A 23,280-nucleotide genomic window follows, 5' to 3' on the forward strand; every position below is an offset into this window, starting at 1 on the left:
GTCGCCCAAAGAGTCAAAGTGTTTTTCTGGTTGCCGCAGGATTTTGAAATGTTCAAACATTTTCAGCGACAGTGGGTTTGACGCCAATGAGTTTGACTTTTCCTGACGTAGGTGCTGTCGCCAGGATAACTATAGGTTGTCGCCAGGTGATGTAGGTTATCGCCAGTGCTGACTTCAGTGAATTCCATTGGCGACTACCTACATCAACCTACGTCAACCGGCGACAGGTAACAGCGACTGAATTGTCTTCAGTTGTCGCCAACAGGGTCATAGCTTATCATAGCTTGTCACATGTGAACGTAGGTTGATTCGGTTGTTGTAGGTTGTCGCCTGTGTGGTCGTAGGTTGTCGTAGGTGTGGTTGTAGGTGGGCGTCCTGATGTGTCGCCGGTTGTCGATAGCTTGCCGTACCTTGATGACGACTAGGTGGTAGGTTGTTGTAGCTTCTCGCAGACATTGTCGTAGGGGGATCCAGTCGCCGTTTTTTCGGCGTCCTGCTAGACTGTGGAACAGCATCCCCCTTCCCATCAGAACTGCTCCCTCCGTTGACTCCTTTAAGTCAAGACTAAAAACTTATCTATACTCCCAAGCCTTTCCTGACATCCACTGAGTGAGGGCTATATGTATATATGTATGTAGCTTGTTTGTTTATACTATTTCTATAACAAATGTAAAGCACTTTGGCCAACGAGAGTTGTTTTTTAAATGTGTTATATAAATAAATGTGACTTGACTTGACTTGACTTGCTATGACTATGACATTTAAAAATAAATTGGATAGGTATATGGACGGGAAAGGAATGGAGGGTTATGGTCTGAGTGTAGGTAGATGGGACTAGGGGAGAATAAGTGTTCGGCACAGACTAGAAGGGCCAAGATGGCCTGTTTCCGTGCTGTAATTGTTATATGGTTATATTATATGGACAATGACAGTCGCCGGCAGTCACCTAAAAAGTCGCCTTAGTGGGACAGGCCCTTTACTATTAATGGGCTCCAAAGTGACCATACTAGTCTGGGTACTTGTCATAATACAGGGTGCTCAGAGTCAGGATTACCCTCCAGTGCCAGGCAAAACCCAGGTTTGCTGCTCATTTATATCTAGCCTTGCCCCAATTATATTGTGTCAATTTGTTTCATAAATTGCCCCAATTCATAATGGTGATTGCCTGAGTGATGACAAGGCCTTGTACAAAGCTAGGTCTTCATATGGCTGTCAGAAGAAGCCACTCTCCCACTGAAAATATATTAAGAGCTGGCTAAGCCACAATCCCAAATCCCAGCTGACATGCCAAAACTGTGAAAGCTTCCAAACATTCCCAACATTCATAAACATTCAAAAATATTTAGCATTCAAAAGTCACACAAAATGAAAAAAAATTAAAATCAATAAAAATCTGAAAAACGTCAAAAAGAAATACTTGTAAACAATTAAGAACACTTAGTCAATCTCAATTGATTAAAATAATGTAAATGGTTTTATACTTGGCTAGTTCCTTGACTGCTATTCCTCTTTATTAAAGCAAATAGATTTGCTGTTCCTGCACGTCTGATGTTTAGCTGCTGGCTTTTCCCAGTAAGTTCCTGCTCTTTGAAAATGATTCCACCTTGATTCTGATATCCAGCTCTTTCAGGAGCAAGGATTTGTACTGCATGACATTTCCATTCTACCATCTGAAGTGGGTCAAGAAATGTTGGTGTCCTAAAGTTCCAATCATACTCACATTACTTTGCCTATGCCTCAAGTTGTTGGAATAGCCCAGTGTTCCAGGTTTAAAATAATTCTTCCATGAGGCAATAACATTATCCAAAATGCCAGAATTTAAGGGTAGAAATTTGAACTCCATAACAATATTAAACCTAAGATGGTGAAATTATTTGAGTTAAGGAATCAATTAAAGTCTGCTTCCCTCTTCCAGAATTACACTTTCGTCAATGAGATTTCCTTTGACTGTTTCACCGGAATTAATTCTTTAAAAGCAATTGTGGCTGGATCTGCTTCCAAAATTCTGCTATTCGTGATGTTTGCAGATCTAACAAGATGGTTGTTTTCCCAAGGAGCTTCCACATGCTATCAAAGATGCACGTTAGTAAACCTGCAAACGTCATATCTAAAGTACATGAATAGATAGAATGACATTTAGCACCTTTTGCTTACCGTTGAAAGATCCTTTTTCTTCATAATTCACAATGAACTAATTTAAAAGAAACTGACCGTATACAATAAGGCAAATCTTTTGAGTAAATGATTGTGCGATTATTTTGTTTGGTAGAAAGATAAATAATTCAATATTAATCTAGAAAATTTGAATGTACATTTTGGATGTATTAATCCCGTAATAATCAAGTCATGAATTGGAGGACAAATAATCTTCCTCATTCGGTTTTGTCAAGCTTCTCACTGACCTATTAATGTTATATCCAAACAAAGGAAAATGGAACATAGACCAGATACTTAGGTTTGCGCTTAGGTTTACGTTAAAAACAAAATCAATATCCTGTGTATTGTTAAAAATATGACTCGAATTGCTTTAAATCAATTATGAAACTCCTTTCAATTGTTTTTATTTGAAGTTTGAAGTTTGGATCTCACCACAACATTAATCTTCTGCTAAACTGGACCAATAAGCAGCTGTGAGATTGATGCTCTCAATTATTTTGCTTCTTCTCTCCAAGGGAGAATGTGGAGACACCACTTGACATCTACAATAAATGAAAGATTTCGGGCAGAAATGTGGTTTACTTTGCTCTGGCACAATGTTGGACAGTCGGTATAATCATTTGTCACAATGATTATTTTGAAATATAACAACATGCATATTGTAACTTAATTGTTTAATCTCGATCATCCACATGGTAGGCATACTGAAAATGTGTTTGTAACATTACAACACAATCTCTGACCCATGGCCATTGCTCCACAGAACCAAATGTCAGTAGGTTTCAATTTCCTTGCCAATCTGTTTGATATATTGAAATTTGCTTCCATGTTTTGCTGATATTGTCACATTTTTCAGTCCAACAAGGTCCTCCTTTGTTTTGCTGATCACTTTCTAATTTTCTGGAAGCAGCAGGAAACTACAAAAGATCATGGATTAAGAGAATAGATGACAGAACGCCAGATGCAGTTTAACACAAGAATAGGCTGATCATTCAGTTTTAACATGCCATCTGCTCACCATTTTCCACAGATCACCTTTTCCCGACCCGAAACAGCACCCATTCCTTCTCTCCAGAGATGCTGCCTGTCCCAGTGAGTTACTTCAGCATTTTGCGTCTATGTTCTGTGTAAACCAGCACCCGCTGTTCCTACACCTTTCCCTTCATGCAGCAGTAAAGGAACAGAGTACCAGGGAATCGAAGACAGAGAGAACTAAAGGTCCTTCTCAGCCATCTCACACCAGATCTGCAGAAATCCAGTTGCTGGAGAAATCCAGAATTCATTTCACAAATCATTGACCGTGCCTTCCAATACCAATCACACACTCTGAGGTTGTACCATCCCAGGACACTTTCAAACACGAGCCAGTCCACATCTGTGGATCGGTAAAAAAAATATTCTCCCAGAGATGCCATGATTCAGTGAGGCATGGTGCAGGAAAGGCAAAAAGATAAAGCGAGCATGGAAGCAAGTGGAAGAGTGGCACAGGCAAGAAACACAGCTGGCGTGGAAGGCATATGGAGTGTGGAGATGGGGCAGGAGATAGAACGTGTCAGCCGACGCATGTCTGAATGGTATTTAAGGCTGATAGTGAAAGCAGTGATAGAGATAGCAGAGCGAAGGTGCAAGATTATTCATTCTTCTCTGCTGTTCCTGGATGTTACATCTGTAGAATTAGCTAAGAATACATGAGCTACTTACTCATGTCCTAGCCATTGCAGGTTTGCCTCCAAGAGATTGGTTGAGCGCTCCTCAAATATGAGGGTTATAATATCATCGTTTCTTACTTTTCTTTTGGCATATGACCTGATTCAGCTCATCGAGCCTCATTATCCCATTTTCTCTCACGTGTTCTTCAGCACTCCACAATTCTCCTGTCAGATGAAGGATCTTGACTCCAAATGCTGGCCATTTTAATCCACATATGCTGCCTGAACACCTGGGTTATTCCAGCAGCTCTCCTTATTTTTGCTCCAGATTCCAGCATCTGCAGACTGTTGTGCCTCCACAATATATAAGGCAACAACTTTGGCCATGAGAGAGAGAGAGGGTGGATATGGAAGTGAGTGATCTGCTCAAAAAGGCATTCGCTTCTCACTTTACACATACTGTCACCCGCTCCCACCACCAGTTAGTTGTTTCATATAGTATGTACTGATCCCGACCTCTGTGCAGTGAAGCTCACTATTCCATAGCAGGATTAGCAGAAGCCAGAGGATCCTGGCCAAAATTATCTCTGCAGTCAAAGCAGTGATTCAAGCTGGCTGACCTTGCATCTGCAGCGTGCAGAATGTGTAGCAAAGAGGAAGAATAACGATTTGTAATTACAGAAGAGGTCATATAAATTGTTGTGAAATGTTGGATCATTAAATTTGTTTTACACTTCTACATTCATACCATTTTTTAAAAATGTATTCTCATTTTGCACGTAAATAGAGATAGGGGAGAAGGAGAAAAATGTTTTTAATTCTGGACCAGAAATAAATAAATAATTGGCCCAACGTCCTAGGGAAGCGGAGAGAAATGGCAGCCGCTACTGATAACATCACCGATAAGCCCATTAACTTCTTGCACTGGTTCTTGATAATGGTGGAAACAGCCAGTTATCGGGATTTATAGGGATCCATTTACAGTATATAGATACATGATAATAGAATGTACATTAAAAGTTAAATCCAGCATTTTCCCAAAATGGCTATGGAGGTTGATATTAACCAAGTCACCAAGGCAGAATCTAACGAAGGACACCAATGAACATATCTCGGTGATAAATTTGGCATAGTATTTGGATACGGAATAGAAAATGAGAATTTTACCAACAGCATTAAGGTAAGTTGCTTAAATGAAGAAAATGTGACTCAATAAAAAAGGAAATGATTTGTTGATTTGACGTGATTTGTTGATAAGAGTTGAAAAGGTGTGTTGTTAATAAGAGCTTCAGTTGTGGTGGGTGGTGGAACATATAGATTGGGATGGAGCCTTTAATAAAGAGTAAATGACCATCGACCCTAAGGTGCATTTCCTTCAATGAGCTTTTCAATTCAAGGCTTAATTAATATGTGGAATGACATTCTGAAGGGAGGTGCAGAGAATACCAATGATAGCAGATTTGCTGAAAGAATGCTTTGGATCAGAATTAGGGTATGTGAGTGGGGCAGGGAGAAGGCTTGAAAGAATCAACCCCAGCAGACACAGGGAATGGCGGGTCAAGGGGAAATAATGGTGAGAAAGCTGATTTGCTTCTTATTTATACGATGGCAATGATGAGCTCCTTGCTGGAAATTGTAGGTTTATTTAAGAGGAATTCAAGTCTGAGATGGCAGCAGAAATGTAGAAACATAGAAACATAGAAAATAAGTGCAGGAGTAGGTCATTCGGCCCTTCGAGCCTGCACCGCCATTCAATATGATCATGGCTGATCATCCAACTCAGTATCCTGTACCTGTCTTCTCTCCATACCCCCTGATACCTTTAGCCACAAGGGCCACATCTAACTCCCTCTTAAATATAGCCAATTAACTGGCCTCAACTACCTTCTGTGGCAAAGAATTCCAGAGATTCACCACTCTCTGTGTGAAAAATGTTTTTCTCATCTCAGTCCTAAAAGATTTCCCCCTTATCCTTAAACTGTGACGCCTTGTTCTGGACTTCCCCAACATCGGGAACAATCTTCCTGCATCTAGCCTGTCCAACCCTTTAAGAATTTTGTAAGTTTCTATAAGATCCCCCCTCAATCTTCTAAATTCTAGCGAGTACAAGCCGAGTTCAGGAGGGCTGAAGGGTTAGAGTGCAGATTCAAAAGGGCAGAGTACTTGAGGGAGAAGAAATAAAATAAGCTGTGACAACAGGAAGAGAGGAATGGCAGAGAGAAGAAAAAGAGAACAAGGGGAGAAAGAGCCTAAAGTGGAATCAAAGGCTTAAGTTTGAAGCAGGTAAAAAAAGTACGGTAATAATCACAGGGAAATGTAATGCCTGATTACATGGTTAGAAAGAGGATGGATTGAGAGGTTGCGGGGGAAAGAGGAAATAACCCTTATAAATAGATATGTTTTGTACCATCAGAGTTTTAAATCTGTATGAAAATCTCAACCATTATGATCTGATCCCACCGACCCCAGTACATGACTTGAGGCAACTAGGCAGCAATTCTGAAATTCACCTCGCGAGAGGTAGGTTTCCAATTCAGTACATTAATTGCTTGTTCATTTCAGGTACGGGCACTTGGGCTTCTTGCCAATGGAATCATGCTGAGAGCACAAAGCCATGAGCTAGGGATTGGTGAACTGACAAGCTAATGTGACAAAACAATACTGCATAGAAACTATAGAAGGAGATCTTATTCAAACGTTCAGAAGAGATCTGGACAGATATATGGACAGCAAGTGTTCTGGGGGTAATGGACCAAATGCAAGCAAATGGGACCGACCCAGAATGCCAGCTTGTTCATAAGTGGACAAAAGTGGAAGTTCTCCTTACAGAAATTGTCTTGAGCACACTATCTTTTTGTGGTTAGCATATCGATAAAAAAACTTCATGAAAGATACTACTCTTGTAGCAACATTAACGGCCCAAAAGAGTTGGGTGGATAATCAAAGGACCAACACAAGTATATGTCTGGCCCACCTGCAGCCTCAAATGAAAGAGAGACAGTGTATTGTAAATCACCTTGTGGAAAATGCTAGTTCTCCATTAAACTCCATGGGAGATCAGTGCTGCAGGGAGGGATCAGTTCAATTGATGCCTGAGGCAATCAGAGGATTGGTGAATTGAAAATCAGCATGCATCTCTGTCAATCCACTGAACTTTCGACATGAAATGCTGGCAATTACCATAGTAGGTTGGATGATTCCACTTTGAGTCGATAAGCTGAAGTCCAGTTTCCAGGTCCTGTTCGGTTATCATGTCTAAGGATGTTTTGGTTATCCTAGCTACGGTTAATTTCATTTATGATCTTTTCATGAGTTAGTGTTCACTAAATATTAACCATCTTGTTGAAACTCAACTGTTTTATATTTGAACATAGTACATTTTCCATAAATGTTATGTGTTTTAAATGAGCATGGGAGAATTTGAAAAGGTGGTTTAAATGCATGCCCCCGATGTTTGTGCTCCCCCTTGCAGTCCCTTCCCCATACAATCAATGTTTATTATTAGTTAATTGGTTTTGATTGTTCTCGAGACCTGCAAGAATGCATTGGAAATTGAATAATTTACTAAAGATAAATAATGTCATAGAAATTGCACAATAAAGCAATATAACCCTTTAGTATGGGAAAGAACCAAAGGGTATGAGAGGGGGAGAGAAAGAGGGAGATTTCATATTTATGAACAACCTATCTAATTGATCAATTTCCCTCCTGGGATAAATAAAGTTATATCGTATCATGTCTAACTTCATGTTTTAACTCTACTTTAAGTTTATCCCATTAGTTTAAGGATGGCCAGCAGTTTATAATGTAAATGAATCATATGAGTGAACATTTCACATGTGAACAGCAGTGCCATGGCTGACAGACTGAATTCCACAGGATTCAGCTGTATTTACTGGCATTATGTTAGACAGTGCGTCCCAATATCTTACCTGAGATTAATCCGTTTTGTTGCTTTATTTACGTAGCAAAATTGCGAAAGCAAGATAAGAGCTCTTCACCCAACAGAATGTGGTGGATTGATGAAAGAATCCATCAAATGCTTGAAAGCTTTGCAAATACAAAGAACAATAGCATATTGCACCAAAGCAATTGTTATGAAATCCAACTGAAATTGGAGATTTCATTTATTCTTATTAGGATTCCTGATTTATTTTAATTGTTCATCCCATTTGATTTAATTGTGTCATTTACACAGTCTTGTTTAGAAAATCAATACACCTGCTTGGAGTACAAAATCAGATATGAATCACTCTGGCTGCAAGCAATTATTTGGATCAATTGAGACTTCAAATTCAAACCATCACAAAAGGTGTAGAACCCTAATACAGAAAAGATAATTTTGCTCTTTGAAAAAGAGCATTCATGGACTGTCAGAGAAATCAAAGCCTCAACTACACAGCAGTGAAACTATATATACAATATAACTGGCAAGCAATTAGAGTGCTTTAACCTTCACAAAACAATTATTGTCCATCATAACAAACCTGATAAGCAAATCCTCGTTTCAACTTAAAACTAGTGATGATTTTATTACTTACCAGCGGAATCTTCATTGAAGTTATGGCCATTCAAGGCATTTTAATGCAACCGGATTGATAATTTTATGCAAATACAAAGAGAATGACCTTTCCCATGTTCAAAGGCAAAGTGAGGATTGTCAAACCAGACAGCATCACCCCTGCATATCAAAGCTTCGTTATGGAACTGCGGATGGCTTACATGATATTGCAAAATGCTACAGATTCAGGTAGTGTTCCCGTGAATTGGAAAAATGAAATCTCACACCATGCGGTTTGAGGAGAGAAATAAGGTAATTACAGAGCAATTAGTCTAACATTAGATGCGGCTAAATTCTTAAAGGAACATGGTGAGTGAACACTTTGACAGGTCCTGGTTTCATTAGTTCTCAAAATGATATCTCAAAAAACAGATGATCCCTTGATCCTCTCAGAGCATTACATGGATTCCTGCTTAATAGAATTGGCCGTCGGGATTATCTGCGTGACAGCACTTTGAAATAGTGGAAATGGATGGGAAGTTCTTCAAACGCTTGGAATGAAATGAAGGAATTCACAAAAGCAAATTTTATTAAAGCTGAACAGCCTTTTACTTGATACTCTTTTAATTGGAGTTTTCTCCGTTACCAGCTAGATGGGTTTCTTTTAACAAAATTGCATCTTTTATATATTCTGAAGTTAAATTCCCTCCTGACACGTTCTCAAAAACATTTATCATCGTGTGTAGCAATTATCCAGAGATTCCAAGATCATTGTTACAGTTGCCTGATATTACTAAAGGGCACTCCACGCTCAATATTCTCCCCTGCAACGCCTCAGCATTTCTCAACCAAGGCAACATTATGTATCGCAAGATGATTACTTCCATGGCCACCATGTTCAATTATTTAACGTTAAGATGTATCACGTAATGCATATGATATAATTCAACATACTGCAGGGGATGGAACAATACCTGAAGGGGTACAAACATAATCTATCCCAACATTAACAATAGCTACCTTGCTGATAAACGTGCATACGCTGTAGAGTGTTTGAAGCCAACCAGAGAGCAACAAGATCACATAGCGTACAGCTGACCTTAAAAATCAAGTCATGTTCTCCACTGCATCTCACTGAACATAGGAATGCTGCAGAAAAGCTTTGTGGATTTTAGAGTTTGCAACCATGTCAGCATATGCAAATGTTGTGTAGACAGGGAAAGCTGGCAGAAAGAGGTGAGAGTTTAAGTATAAATATTTAACTATAGCAGATGGTATGTTCTGCTTAGAACTACACACAAATAACAGGGTATGCATCCTCTCCTTGGTATAATCTCCAGGAGAAGCCCTCATGCCACAAATCGTTCAATGTTGGAAACACATGTGTGCATGTGTTCTCATTCTTCTGCAATATTGCATTTACAATGGCATTAATTTGGAAATTAGATTCTCTATTGTCCAATTCTATGACTAACATATATCCAGATCTTCCATTGCTCGGGGTTTTTCTCTCTCAATAGCATCACAGACTATTTTATCAAAATTATATCCATATCTGGCCATTCTGAAGGCAAGTTATTTGAACAATCAATTTTCATAACTGTTAGGCATCTCCTTAAAAAAGAATAAAATCAAATTTATGACAAACAACAATATATCAAACAAAACTTCTCAGATGTAAAATATATTAGAAATTTTAAATCAACTTGACATTGAAAATGACAACTGAATTTTCATCAGTGCATTTCAAATAAAATGCATTATTGTGCAGGTGTCTCATTTATTTGTAATACCCACATCCTTCAATTTCTTGAGCAATAGCATGTAAGATCCACTAATACTGTGGTAAAAAGCTTTCTGGAACATGCTTAAATCACCACGTTTTGTGGATTAAACAGGGCGTTTTCCTTCTGCAATCTACAGCCATTGCTCATTTTACACCAAAACTGAGGAGACATTTCAGTGATCTGTGTGTGCTCTTTGGCCGACATGCCATTTTATGCAGACTAATGTTACTTTCTGGTGGATAATTTGGTAATGCAAACAAATCAAGGAGCTTTGAACTATATTTCCAGTCTCAGCACTCTCCCATTCAACTGGAAATGGATGTCAATCCTCAGCAATGCTCTCATAGAAAGCTTCAAATTGTTCCATGTTTGATTCAAAAACAGATGAACTCATTTACAGGTAACCAGCTTTTAACTGCACTCCATGTAAAGCACCTACACCATTTAAAGTGATCATCAATCACTTTTATACGAGTCTAGGTACTTGCAGTAGCTACAGGAGCCTGAGATGGTAAATAAGTCATATCCTTAGTACTAATCTATTTTGCACTTTGTTCAATTAAGGCATAGCAAAAGAAGTGGGGTTGATTCTCACACCCCATTCTCCAAGTGTCAACATGAAGATACATCAACTCTCCAAGAAATAGTATTTGGAGGCAAAGCTTTTCAAAGTCACTGGTGTTAAAACCTGCAACTACCTGTAATGCACCTCCCATGCACCTGTGCCTGGACTGCACCTCCAACCCTTCACCCATTTGCCTTCCAATAGCAGTTAATCTATGCCGTGCATCATAGCTTGCAGCTTGCTATCACTTTTGGGATTTCACTAATTACCATTATTCAAGGGGAGTGGAATTCATTTTCTTAACCTGGCTCAGCAAACATCGTAAGTATGTTGATCTATGAGTCTTACAGTTTGAAGCAGGCCCTTAACGCAATGCCCACACCGGCCAAAATGTCCCATTTACACTAGTGTTTGGTCCATATCCCTCTAAACCTGCCTATCTATGTACCTGTCAAAATGTTCCTTAAATGCTGCAATAGTACCTGCCTCCACTACCTCCTCCAGCAGCTCGTTCCATACATCCATCATCCATGTCTGAAAAAGTTACCCCTCAGGTTCCAAATAAATCTTTCCCCCCTCATCCTAAACCTATGTCCTCTGGTTCTTGATTCCCCTACTACGGACGAGAGACTTTGTGCACCTACCTAATCTATTCCTCTCATGATTTTGTAAACCTCTGTAAGATCACCCCTCATCCTGCTGCGCTCCAAGGAATAGAGTCCCAGCCTGCACAACCTCTTCCTATCGCTCAGGTCCTCAAGACCTGGCAACGTCCTTGTAAGTCTTCTCTGCACCCTTTCCAACTTGACAACATCTTTCCTATAACATGGTGGACGCAATACTGAACACAATACCCTAAATGCAAACTCACCAATGTCTTATAGAAATGCAACATGACCTCCCAACCTCTATACTCAATACTCTGACTGATGAAAGCCAATGTGCCACAGTGAAGATTCCAGTTCTCCTGAAACTTCAAGGAATGACAGGCTGCACTCTTGTGGCAGTCTGCATTCTCTATTACAAACTCCAAATCCTCGTGAATAGCAAGGGGTTTCACAGCCTGTACATCAAGATTCTGGCTGATCATTACAATTTTGGGGAGCTTACTTTAATCTCAGGCTATCCATGAAGGCTGTCATATACAGTATCAGCTGCTAGATGCTAGGGCGGAGACAAAGACTGCTGCCACTACTCTGATTCTTTCATTGGTTATTTCTCTGCAGCAGAATGCAGATACAACCAGAACTTCTTGACACTAGTGGGTAGTGCCAGCGGTGTGCTTTAGTTGTGGCACAGTGGAGCAGCAATAGAGCCGCTGTTTTACAGTGCCAGAGACCCAGGTTCGATCCTGATTACAGGTACTGTCCGTATGGATTTTGTATGTTCCCCCTGTGACCACACAAGTTTTCTTTGGGTGCTCCGGTTTCCTCCCACATTCCAAAGAGGTACAGGTTAGCACAGGCTTCGGTAAAATATAAAGTAGATTGTTCCCACTGTGTACGATAGTGTTAGTGTACTGGGCGAATACTGGTTGGCAAGGGCTCGGTGGGCCGAAGGGCCTGTTTTGGTGCTGTATCTCTAGTCGTCAAGTCTAAAGGTGCATGGGCTGGTTGGGAGCACTGTGAACCACTCTCCATATAAAGCCTTGTGCTTTCTCGCAGGCTCTTGACATCATGAGAGCTCAGCCCTAACTCGAAACCTTGCTACATCACCGAAATGAGGAGGAAGACAGCAAGGAGGTACAGGGGGAGGAGGAGAATGCACTGAAGAGATGTCCTCCCTAAAAGCATAGCCTACGTCATAAAGTCATAAGGAATAGGAGTAGAATTAGGCCATTCAGTCCATCAAGTCTACTATGCCATTCAATCATGGCTGATCTATCTCTCCTTCCAAATGCCATTCTCCTACCTTCTCCCCATAACCTCTACGTGCATTTATATTCAGTGTGGTGGGTGCCACCAATCCTTGATTTTCTGAGGCATGAACATATTGGAAATGTAATGTGGAAAGATATTGGAGAAACATATCCATTAGGGCAAAACAATTTCCAGGCATATACTTGTCTGTGCTTTTTGCAGCTAGATGAGGCAACATTTTCTCTCTTGGCAGTATGTTTCTCCATGAAAAGCATTCATGCAGTAATTGTGCACAATTCCTTACCACAACAGGTTTGGTTTAACGTCACGTGTACCGAGGTACAGTGACAAGCTTTTGTTGCATGCTAACCAGTCAGCGGAAGGATAATACATTATTACAATCGAGACATCCACAGTGTACGCATACACGCTAATAGGATAACATGAATAACGCTTAGTGCAAGATGAAGCCAGTAATGTCCGATCAAAGATAGTCCGAGGTTCTCCAATAAGAAGAAGTACAATTGTGAAGTTGAGCAACTGGCTGCATGGACACCACTCATATCACCAAGATGAATAAACAAACAGAAGCATCCAGTTGCATGGAAGCTGCTCACAATATTAAGCAAACTGCAGCTGGAAGACGTAAAAGGTTTGACAGAGGACTGTGTGCAGCAGTGGAAACTTTAAATTGCCTCCTTGAGGTTAAGGATAACAGACTCATCAGATACTCCTACAGAGTACCTGTCTTCTTCTGCCTCATTGCAGTCCATCATTTATTCCCGGTGACTTGGGGTTGTCGTTCTTGATTTAACAGCAGCATATGAGGCTGTCTGGCAATCTGCTCTTCTGGCAAAAATGTTACGAATTCTGACACACTGAGTCAGATGTTTAATCGAACTATTACTAGTTGATGGATGTTGTAGAATGCTCAATCTATCTAGCTCATGGAAACGTCATACAATGGCCTCCCTCAGTATTTGCTTCTAGTTGCTTCTCCTTTTTAACAAGTGCTTTGAGTCTCCGGTTCATTAATACATCAATGCACAGTGTCTACCCCTTTGCTACTCAGGCCCATGACTTCTTAAATGTGGAACTCACACACATTGAAGACTGTTAGAGTACTGCTGAAAATGACACTATTACTGAGACCATTTCATACAGCCACAGAGTCATGGGGTCACAGGGAACTGAAACAGACTATTGAGCCCACAATGGCCATTAAGCACTTTTTTATTCTAATTGCATCCCAATCCCATATCAGCCTTCCACAATCTCCACATTCTCCCCGCCACATTACAATCAACTTCCCCCTAATTTGACTATTCATCTATACATTAGTGCCAATTGACAATGGCTAATTAACCTGCCAACCTGCATGTCTTTGGGATGTGGGAGGACATATGTGTGTGTGTGTATAATTGCAGGTTATGAAGCAAATTACCACCAGGGGCACTGCACAGTCTCTGTTTTTTCATCTTTTTTAAATGTTTGGTGTATGTTAAAAGTTTGTGTAAATGTTCTCCGGTTTGTTTTATGTGGGGATCGGGGTGGGGGTCGGGGGAAACTTTTTTTCAGTTTCTTACCATGCCGGAGATGCGACTGTTTTCCGGGTCGCATCTCCGTTCCCCTGCAGCCTAACATCGACAGTACCTCCTCGGTGGCCTCCTCGGACTGACATTCAGCGCCCCCGCGGGGCGTGGACTTAACATCGTAGTTGATCCCTTGCCTGAGATCGCCCCAACCGCAGCCTGTGGACTTTACACCGGGAGCTCACAGTCTCGGGAGAGGCCTAGTCGGGAAGCTCCAAAATCGCGGAAGGTTCAACCAGCCCCGATGCGGGGTTTGATCGCCGGCGCGGGGAGCTGACATCTCCCCAATGCGAGAGCTGACATCCCCCTGGCTACTGGAGTCAAGATCTTCCATCAACGGAGGGCTTGAGGCCCCCGACTGCGGGAGCGCAAAGGGAAGAGATTGAACTTTTTTTGCCTTCCATCACAGTGAGGAATGTGGAGGAGTCACTGTGGTGGATGTTTAAGTTAAAATGTATTTTGTATGTTCTGTTGCTTTTTATTGTATGACTGACTTGGCAAATGAAATTCCTCGAATGTTTCAAAACATACTTGGCTAATAAGGTATAATTGTGATTGTGATTGTGATGTGTATGTACTGTATGTATATGTGTGTATATGTACATTTTTCTCATTTTTTATATTGTTTACAGTAGACTATGTTTACATATTCTGTTGTGCGGCTGCAAGTAAGAATGTCATTGTTGTATCTGGGACATATGACAATAAAACACTCTTGACTCTTTGCTATTGCAACTGGAGCACCCTTATGGGCCTGTCCCACTTGAACAATTTTTTAGGCGACTCCAAGCATGTTGAACATTTTTCGGCGACAGTGGCGACAATTTGGGATGTCGTAGGCTGTCGTAGGTACTGTCGTAGGTACTGTCAGAGGTACTGTCGGAGGTTGTCGCCAGTTTGTCGCCAGGTGACGTAGGTTGTCGCCGATGCTGACTTCGGTGAATTCCATTGCCCTAGTTGCTGGCAGTCGCCTAAAATATAGGAGGTCTGCCTAAGTGGGGCAGGCCCATTAGGAAACCCACAGGGTCATAGGGAGATTGTTGAAAATCGCATGGGCAACACCCGACATCAGGATTGAACACATGACATTGGAGCTGAGAGGTAGTGGCTCTTCAAGCTGCACTACTCTGCTAATTGTCCTCATACTATCAGCTTAAATAGAACCCTCATTAAAGATGTCCTATTCCATCTGTCGTCGAAACTGTAGCTGACTTGTTACTTAGTTGAAAGGCATGGCAACAATTAGTTCTCTGAGCAATAGGCATTTCTTTAAGTCATTGAAAGATACACCAGGGGAAATTAATAAGCCGTAGGAGAGCAATCAGGGTGGAAATCATTAACAACTTTGGTCTGGTAGCTCTCCTTCACATGTTCAGACTAATTATAATGTTTTCTATCATTACATAGCAGAAGTGAGGGTTCATATTTTAAAAATCATTCTATTTTTAACCATCCAAGGCTACACTTTGTTAAAGAATATCCAGAATAACAGTTTTGTAAATCAGTCAATAATGATGAAGCCCCAGCTTCTGATTCAGGTCCATTGATTCTGTTGGAGGCTCAAAGAGTGGGGAGACATCTGTTTTACAAAAAACGATCAGAATGTTCAGAAAAAAAATCACTTTCATATCTGAGCAGTGGATATCATGTCTAATTGCATTTTCACATTTTATATCCAATCGACTAGCTGGAGGTATTTTACTAACTAGATTTGCGGGTTATGAGGCAAATTTCTCAGGCTCTTGCACATGACCTGCAGATAGAACTGATACATCATGTTCATCAACAAGCCGACTTTGAGATTCAGCCCTCTTTCAACTCTAATAGATGCTACTGGAGATTTCAATACATGGGAAAGCACTTATGAAACATGCACTGAAAGTAATGATGCCGACTAATGAAGATGAGATATCTTCTCATTGACCACACTACCACCAGCATGGTTATGTTACAGAACCAGGATCACGATAAAGATGGTTGAGGACATTTAATCTGGAGATAATTTGAAAATTATGCATTCACTGTTCATTGATTTTATCATTTCTTGGATAATATAATAAATTGCATCACCTACGTCTTTTCAGTTGGACAGAAATTGTGCCTTTGCATTTAAACCATTGTGTAACATCTTGAAACATAAACAGCTATTCAAGAGCGAGCAAATACTGTATATAGAATAAATTACTGCAGATTAGTCTTGTGTGTGCTGGAACATTTCTTACCCCTCGCTCCAGAAGCATATCCCGGAAATGATTAATGCGTTCTTCCAAGGGGACAATAGTTCTGTGTGGGGTATTTCCCAGGTTTTTCCCATCCATTTCTTCCTTTGCTGGATTAGCAATCTCTGGCTGCTCAGTTCTGTTGTAAAATGATTTTCATAGTATTAATATTTACAAATGTGCACACAGTAAACCCTCGCACTAAGGGGAGAGAATGGTGTTCGTTGTTGCCGATTGTCCGCTGTAACCGAGATCAGTCACTGGGGGAAGGAGTGTCCGGGGGGGGGGGGTGACTGGCAATGACCAAGGTGCAGAGTTAAGCAGGATAACAGCCGCAGGGAAGAAGCTGTTCCTGAACCTGCTGGTCCGGAAACAGGGGCGAGGCTTTACTGCATATGTTTTGCTTTTAGCAATGGGAACTCATTGTAATTTGCTATTTTATATTTCCCACAGGATGTATTTGCATGGCAGCATTTTAAAAAGTGGAGATAGGCACAAAATGCTGGAGTAACTCAGCGTGACAGGCAGCATCTCTGGAGAGAAGAAATGGGTGACGTTTCGGGTCGAGACCCTTCTTCAGACATCTTGTCAGTCTGAAGAATGGTCTTGACCCGAAACTTCACCCATTCCTTCTCTCCAGAGATGCTGCCTGTCACGCTGAGCATTTTGTATCTATCTTCAGTTTAAACCAGCACCTGCAGTTCCTTCCTACACATTTCAAAGAGTGGCATTTCTTCAGAAACATTACCAAACCAAAGGCATATCAGGGGGCGCTGCACGATGGCTGCCTCGCCAACGGTCTGTCTTGTCTTTTTCATTCTTTTTAGTTTGTTGTAAAATGTATGTTTTAGCTTATCTTTAGTTATTGTATTTGTGGGGGGGTGGTGGGGGAAACCTTTTTAATCTCTTTCCTCGACGGAGATGCGACTTTTTCCATGCCGTATCTCTGTCTACACTGCGGCCTAACATCGTGGAGTTGGCCGTCTCTTGCTGGGGCTTCTAGAGCTCCAAAACACGGAGCCTGCAGACTTTAACATCTCGGAGCGGGCTATCCCTTTGCCAGGGGTCAGCCTTTGGTGCTCCAACCAGCGGGAGCTGCGGACTTTAACATCATAAAGCTCGCGGTCCCTGGTGAGGATTTCGGGAACTCCAAGCCGCAGGACAGTCCCAAAGCGGGTGTTTAGACCGCCCAAACGTGGGAGCTCGATCGCCGGCTGCAGATGGTTCGACTCCCCCTACTGCGGGAGGAAAGAGGGAAAGAAGATAAGACTTTATTGCCTTCCATCACAGTGGGGAATGGGGAGGAGCAGTTGTGGTGGATGTTTATGTCACATTTTTATGTAGTTTTGTGTCTTGTTGCTTTTTTGTTATGACTGAATGTCAAACCAAATTCCTCGTATGTTGAAAAACATACTTGGCTAATAAATTACGATTATGATTAGGATTATGATTATGATATCAAGAGCATGAGCCAACAACTAAGTAATATAACCAAGTAACAGCTTTAATCTTTTTCACTATAGAATAAACCTCCGAATTACCAGAGACATGATCTCAATGAAACAAAATCCCCTCACATTTCACTTTCCTATTACTGGTATTATTAACATCCAGCATTGCTCAAAATCTCCAGGGATTAAAATTGCAAATTTCAACACTATGCATTAACAATCCAGCATGAAACTACCAAATAATATGCTGAAAGCTAAAATAAAAATGTTTAATCACAATAAAAATCACACAACGTTAAAGTGAGTTTTAGTAATTTCGACATTGCAAGTGAATTTCCAGAATTATGTCACTGTAAATCACAGTCATCTTGTGCCACAGTTGAGACATGTCTTCAGTTATGTATATATTTTACTTCGGAGTGACGTGAGTGACTACGTGAAGAAGGGCCGTCCGTCTGCGTGCGCGTCATTACATCTGAACGCAACGCGCGACGGACTGGCAGAGGCACTGCGTCCTCCCAGGCCGTTAGGATGGGCAGGTAAGGAAAGTTGAATCACTTACCTGCGTTCTTTCGGGCTTGAAACTTTTTGTAGTTTCAGGGCCCAGATGTCGAGGAGACGGTCCGCGGGGAAGTCGGCTGCCGAAGACCGCAGCATTTCCCATTAGCGGGCAACGGTGTTTCCCGACATTTAGCGCCGGCAGCTGAACCGGCAGGAGACTTGTTGCAGGAGGAGAGCTCCGTTGGTGGTCCTGCAGTACGGGAAAATCCACCCGCAAGTCAAACAACCCGTTGACTCAGAAGAGTCCGGGGAGGGAAAGGGATACCCTCCCTCAACGGAGAGCGTCTGAGGACGACTCTCCCACATAGGAGCAACTTTTTGGAGAAGTTGCTCCAACAATGACCTGCTCTAAGGAGAGAGCTGTGTCAGCCCGGGGGGGGCCTACAGCAGCAGGCAGTACCGGGAGCCTCGCATAATGGGGCAACCCAATGTCTTCCCCATTGGAGGGGGAAGTACATATGGAAGAAACCACTCTGAATCAGAGTACAAAAGCAGGGGGGGGGGGGGACCTTCCCAGGGACAAGCAGAAGAAAGGAAGTAAGTAAGTAACTTTTACTTATTTAGCACTATTTAAGTTAACTTGCACCAAAGAGCTTTACATAAAATAAATAATAAGCACAAAAGAAAAGAAATACTTCTGCAATCATCCAGGTTCCACTGGGTGCTTCCCTGGATAGAGATCTAGAAAATGTCTCCTGCTCTGAGGAGAGGAGCATTCACGGTCAGTTTCAGTCTGACCCAAAGCAAGAATCTCATTTAGGCCCGCTGGAGGGGCCATGTCAGCGCAGGTATCCTCAGAGGCCTGTGGCAGCACCTGTTTTTAGGGCTGCCTACAAATCTCACTCTCAATGGAGGGGAGTGTGAGTGATCAGTAGGTAACTGATCTCGAATTACAATACTATACAATACCATTTATTTGTCATTTGAACCTCACATAACGTTCAAATGAAATTTGGTTTCGAGATCAGTAGGTAACTGATCTCGAATTAAAGTATGAACATACTGAAGCACATGCATATGGCCTCAAGAGACAGCAGTTGGCAGAATATCCGCACAAATGCCGGCAAGGGAACAGCGCTATCAGGGTGACTTTGGAGAAACTAGCCGCCGAATCTTCTCTTCAGGTAAGACCAGAAGAAGGAAGCAAAAGCTGTCGGACCAATCAAGGTACCAACGACAAGCAAACTTCATCAGTAGGCAACAACACACCCCACACCTCCATAGGGGGTAAGCAGTTCACTGAAGCCGGTGGTAGCTTGAAAGCTGGGCACGGAAATATGATCAGAGTCGTCTTTCAAGGCAGACTCAGAATTATGTCCAGAATTGTCCGACAAGGCAGGCTCAGTATGATAAGGTTTTCAGACCAAGACCCAAGCAGAGGTCAGGAGAAACATGGAATCCACACTTCCTACCAGTCCAACTCCCAATCAAGGAGAGAAAAGGAACCCGCATACCCGCATCAGGGGCCTTTGGGCTTACCACAAGACCACCGGTAGCCATGGAGGTAGGTGGGTCTGGGTTTACTGAAACAAGGGATTGTGGACCAGTTACATGTTGGTAATTTTACTCTTGTGTTTTTGTTCAAAATGACAATAACATGAATTTCAGATCTGGTTTTAAAAAACAGATAACAACATGTGATTATGTTTTACTGCACAACATACATAGGTTCCAAGCAGACTTGGAACTCGGACCGGAATTGTCTTCAAGGCAGGCCCAGTATTTTGGGCAGGATTGCCTTCCAGGACAGGTGACAGATGGAGGATGTCACTTCATCCAGGTTTAACTCATTTGTGCAGTGCAGACTTTTAGAAACAGCAATTTTTTGTTACGGTCTAACTACTGTTTTATAGGAGCTTCCTATAAAATGGTCACATGGCATGCATCGACCTCAAAGATGCATACTATTCGGTGTCTATTCATTAAGAACAGGAGATATTTGAAGTTTAACTGGATGGCATGGCTCTGCCAAATGAGTTGACATCAGCTCCTAGACTATTGACTAAACTACGGAAACCAATTCTGGGACTACAAAGGTCTCAAAACCACATAGTAATGGCATATTTGGAGGACATTTTCATTTTGGAGTCACCAAGAATTGGCAGAAGCATCAGTCAAGCAAACCAAAACCCTGTTTGAAAGAATTGGTTACCTCATCCATCCAGTTAAATCAAAATTGACACCTACAAGGGTAATTGATTACCTAGAATTTACTATCAAAAATAGTAAATATGTTGGTGACTTTGCCTAGGGGCAAACGACAATATTAATTAAGCCTGCAATGATAGTCAAATTCTAGCCATCTATCAGGCAAACAGCGAGTGTAATTGGCAAATAGAGCTGCATTCCCAGCAGTACGGGCCTTTGCATTACCAGAACTTACAGCAAGCAAAGGAACGAACACTCAGATTACATGCAGGCCGAATTGGCAAACTATGGATTGCCAGCAGAGGCCATAGTTGAATAACAATGATGGATAACGAATGGGAGACAGCTCAGGGAAATTTTGCTCGAAAGCCATCGAGGGTTCTTCAGACCCATGCAAGCAGCTAAGGATGGGGAGACACCAACACAGTCTAAAGCTGTGGGGGCAGATGGAATGAGCAGGAGTCTGTAATTCCCAACACATGGAATCAATTACCCAGAATTGTTGGGGGCACAATATGGACTCAAGGTTCTCTGTAGCGATATGCAACCGGTGCTTGTTCAAATTCAGATTGATAACACCACTGCGGTGGCATATATCCATTAACAAGGGTGGTGTAAAATCTGTATCTTACGACAGATTGTCGAACCTCAATTGGCACTGGTGTATCGAGAGGAATATTTGGGAAATCTACGAGGTAGATATAACACGGTGACAGATGTTGGATCACGAATGTTTAATAACAACACAGAATGGATGTTGAATCAGACAGTATTTAACAAAATAACTACACGATTTGGCATACCAGATGTTGATCCGTTTGCATCTAGACTAACCATTAGTTACCCAGATATGTGTCCTGCGAGCTGGATCCAGGAGCAAGGCAGTGGATGCTTTCTCCTTCAATTGAGGAGGAATGTTTATGTATGCTTTCCTCCAATTTGTCTCACAAACCGATGCTTGACAAAAATCAAGCAAGACTAAACCACAGGCATATTGGTAGTGCCAGATTGGCCTGCTCAAGCCTGGTCCCCAAAAATTTTGGGAATTATAGTCCAGCCAGTAATGGCTGTACCCAAGGGCAGGGACCTCCTAGTGAACCCAGTTACAGGGAGCAATCATCCACTACATGAACGTATAACTTGTTGGTCTGCAGATTCTGAGGAGGCCATTTCAAGGCATAGGACTGTCTGAACAAATACAACACAGTTCGGATAACGAGTGTCTTGGAGTTCCTATCAACTGTACTATAACTATAAACTAAGTTATAGTGCATCTATAGTGCCAGAGGCGCACTCTCCTCCAATCTGATGCCGGAAGCAGGGCACAGTTCGATAGGAACGCACCCCTTTACAACAAAATTCATGAAGGGAATTTACAATTTAAGACCTCCAAGGCCAAGGTACACTGACACATGGGATGTGAGCGTGGTACAAACCCTACTTTGACAGTGGGGACCGCCTATAACTAACCCTGAAGGTGGTATGCTGACAAAGAGTCCAGACATTGCAAAAGCTACGGTTGGACTACATGACCACCAATATGAACAACATAACATTCCTAATCAGGAACCTGATAAAACAGAGCAAGCCAGGAAAGCCAGGGATGGAGATCCAGTTCTTGGCATATCCAGAGGACCAACGGTTGTGTGGGTGGTAACCTACTAACACCACTATCTGAGAGTTACAGAGAACCTCAGAGGCTCAGAACAATCGGTCCTCATCAGCCATAAAAAAACCACACCAAAAGGTGTCAACTCAAACCATCTCCAGATGGTCAAAAGAGGTAATGGCGGTAGCAGGAGTAAACATTTATATGGTTAAATCTCACTGCACCAGGGCTGCATCTACGTCGGCAGCAAGAGCTATGGACGTGCCCCTTGACGACATCCTAGTGGCTGCAGGATGGACGAAAGAAATAACGGTCCACCGGTTTTATAACAAACCCATAACCGGACTGGGGGTGTTTGCACATACCATTTTAAGTTCTGTCCCTTAGTTTCCCCCCCAAGGTTGGGAGGGGTAACTTTTTTAAAAACTTTTCTTTCATTTAAAGCATCAGTTTCTTTACTTAACTACGTAATGTCTGAATGCTTTAATGATTACACGCATCCATGGTCAATCCATTCAGTGTGTGACGCCTGGATTCGTAACCGGCGTAAAATCACAGAGCTTTGAAATCTTCACGTAGTCACTCACGTGACTCCGAAGTAAAATAGTAAGATTAAACGAGAACTTACCAGTTTGAAGTTTGATCTTGATTTTATGAGGAGATACGATGAGCGATTACGTGCCCACCGCTCCCACCCTCATACTATCAAGGTCATATGGAAGTTCTAGTTTCTTCACAATCTTACTATTCTCAGGTCTTCTTTTTATCTGTGATTTAACACCGCTGCTTTGAAGATTGACGCGCACGCAGACGGACGGCCCTTCTTCACGTAATCGCTCATCGTAACTCCTCATAAAATCAAGATCAAACTTCAAACTGGTAAGTTCTCGTTTAATCTTACCACTACGCATTAGAAAAATTACAACATATGTATTATGCCAGCAGAGATTTATAAAGTCAACAGCATCTTTATACATTATTTATATGAGCAATGTTTTAATTCAACATTGTTCAACCCATGATAATTTAATCTTTTAATTAATTGGTGTTTATTATTGGATATTTTTCAGCAAGCAAAACTGTGATTTTGATGTGCATTTCTTATTTTTGAAGTTTAGATTAAAAATATCACCAGGACAGTAAACAATTTACAATAAAGAATTCCCACACTGTTATGTTACA

The 23,280-nt window shown here is 41.6% G+C and overlaps 1 protein-coding gene across 1 annotated transcript in view; it reads right to left on the reverse strand.

Annotated features, from left to right (window-relative positions):
• The window catches only part of tcerg1l (transcription elongation regulator 1 like), a 712,622-nt gene that overhangs the window by 81,163 nt on the left and 608,179 nt on the right, over nucleotides 1-23,280 (reverse strand). The window contains exon 9 of the mRNA XM_033033658.1: nucleotides 16,333-16,468. Coding sequence (XP_032889549.1) covers nucleotides 16,333-16,468 — 136 coding nt within the window. The remainder of the gene's footprint in view (nucleotides 1-16,332; nucleotides 16,469-23,280) is intronic.

Source organism: Amblyraja radiata, chromosome 15 (assembly GCF_010909765.2).
Source record: "Amblyraja radiata isolate CabotCenter1 chromosome 15, sAmbRad1.1.pri, whole genome shotgun sequence".
Classification (NCBI taxonomy): domain Eukaryota; kingdom Metazoa; phylum Chordata; class Chondrichthyes; order Rajiformes; family Rajidae; genus Amblyraja; species Amblyraja radiata.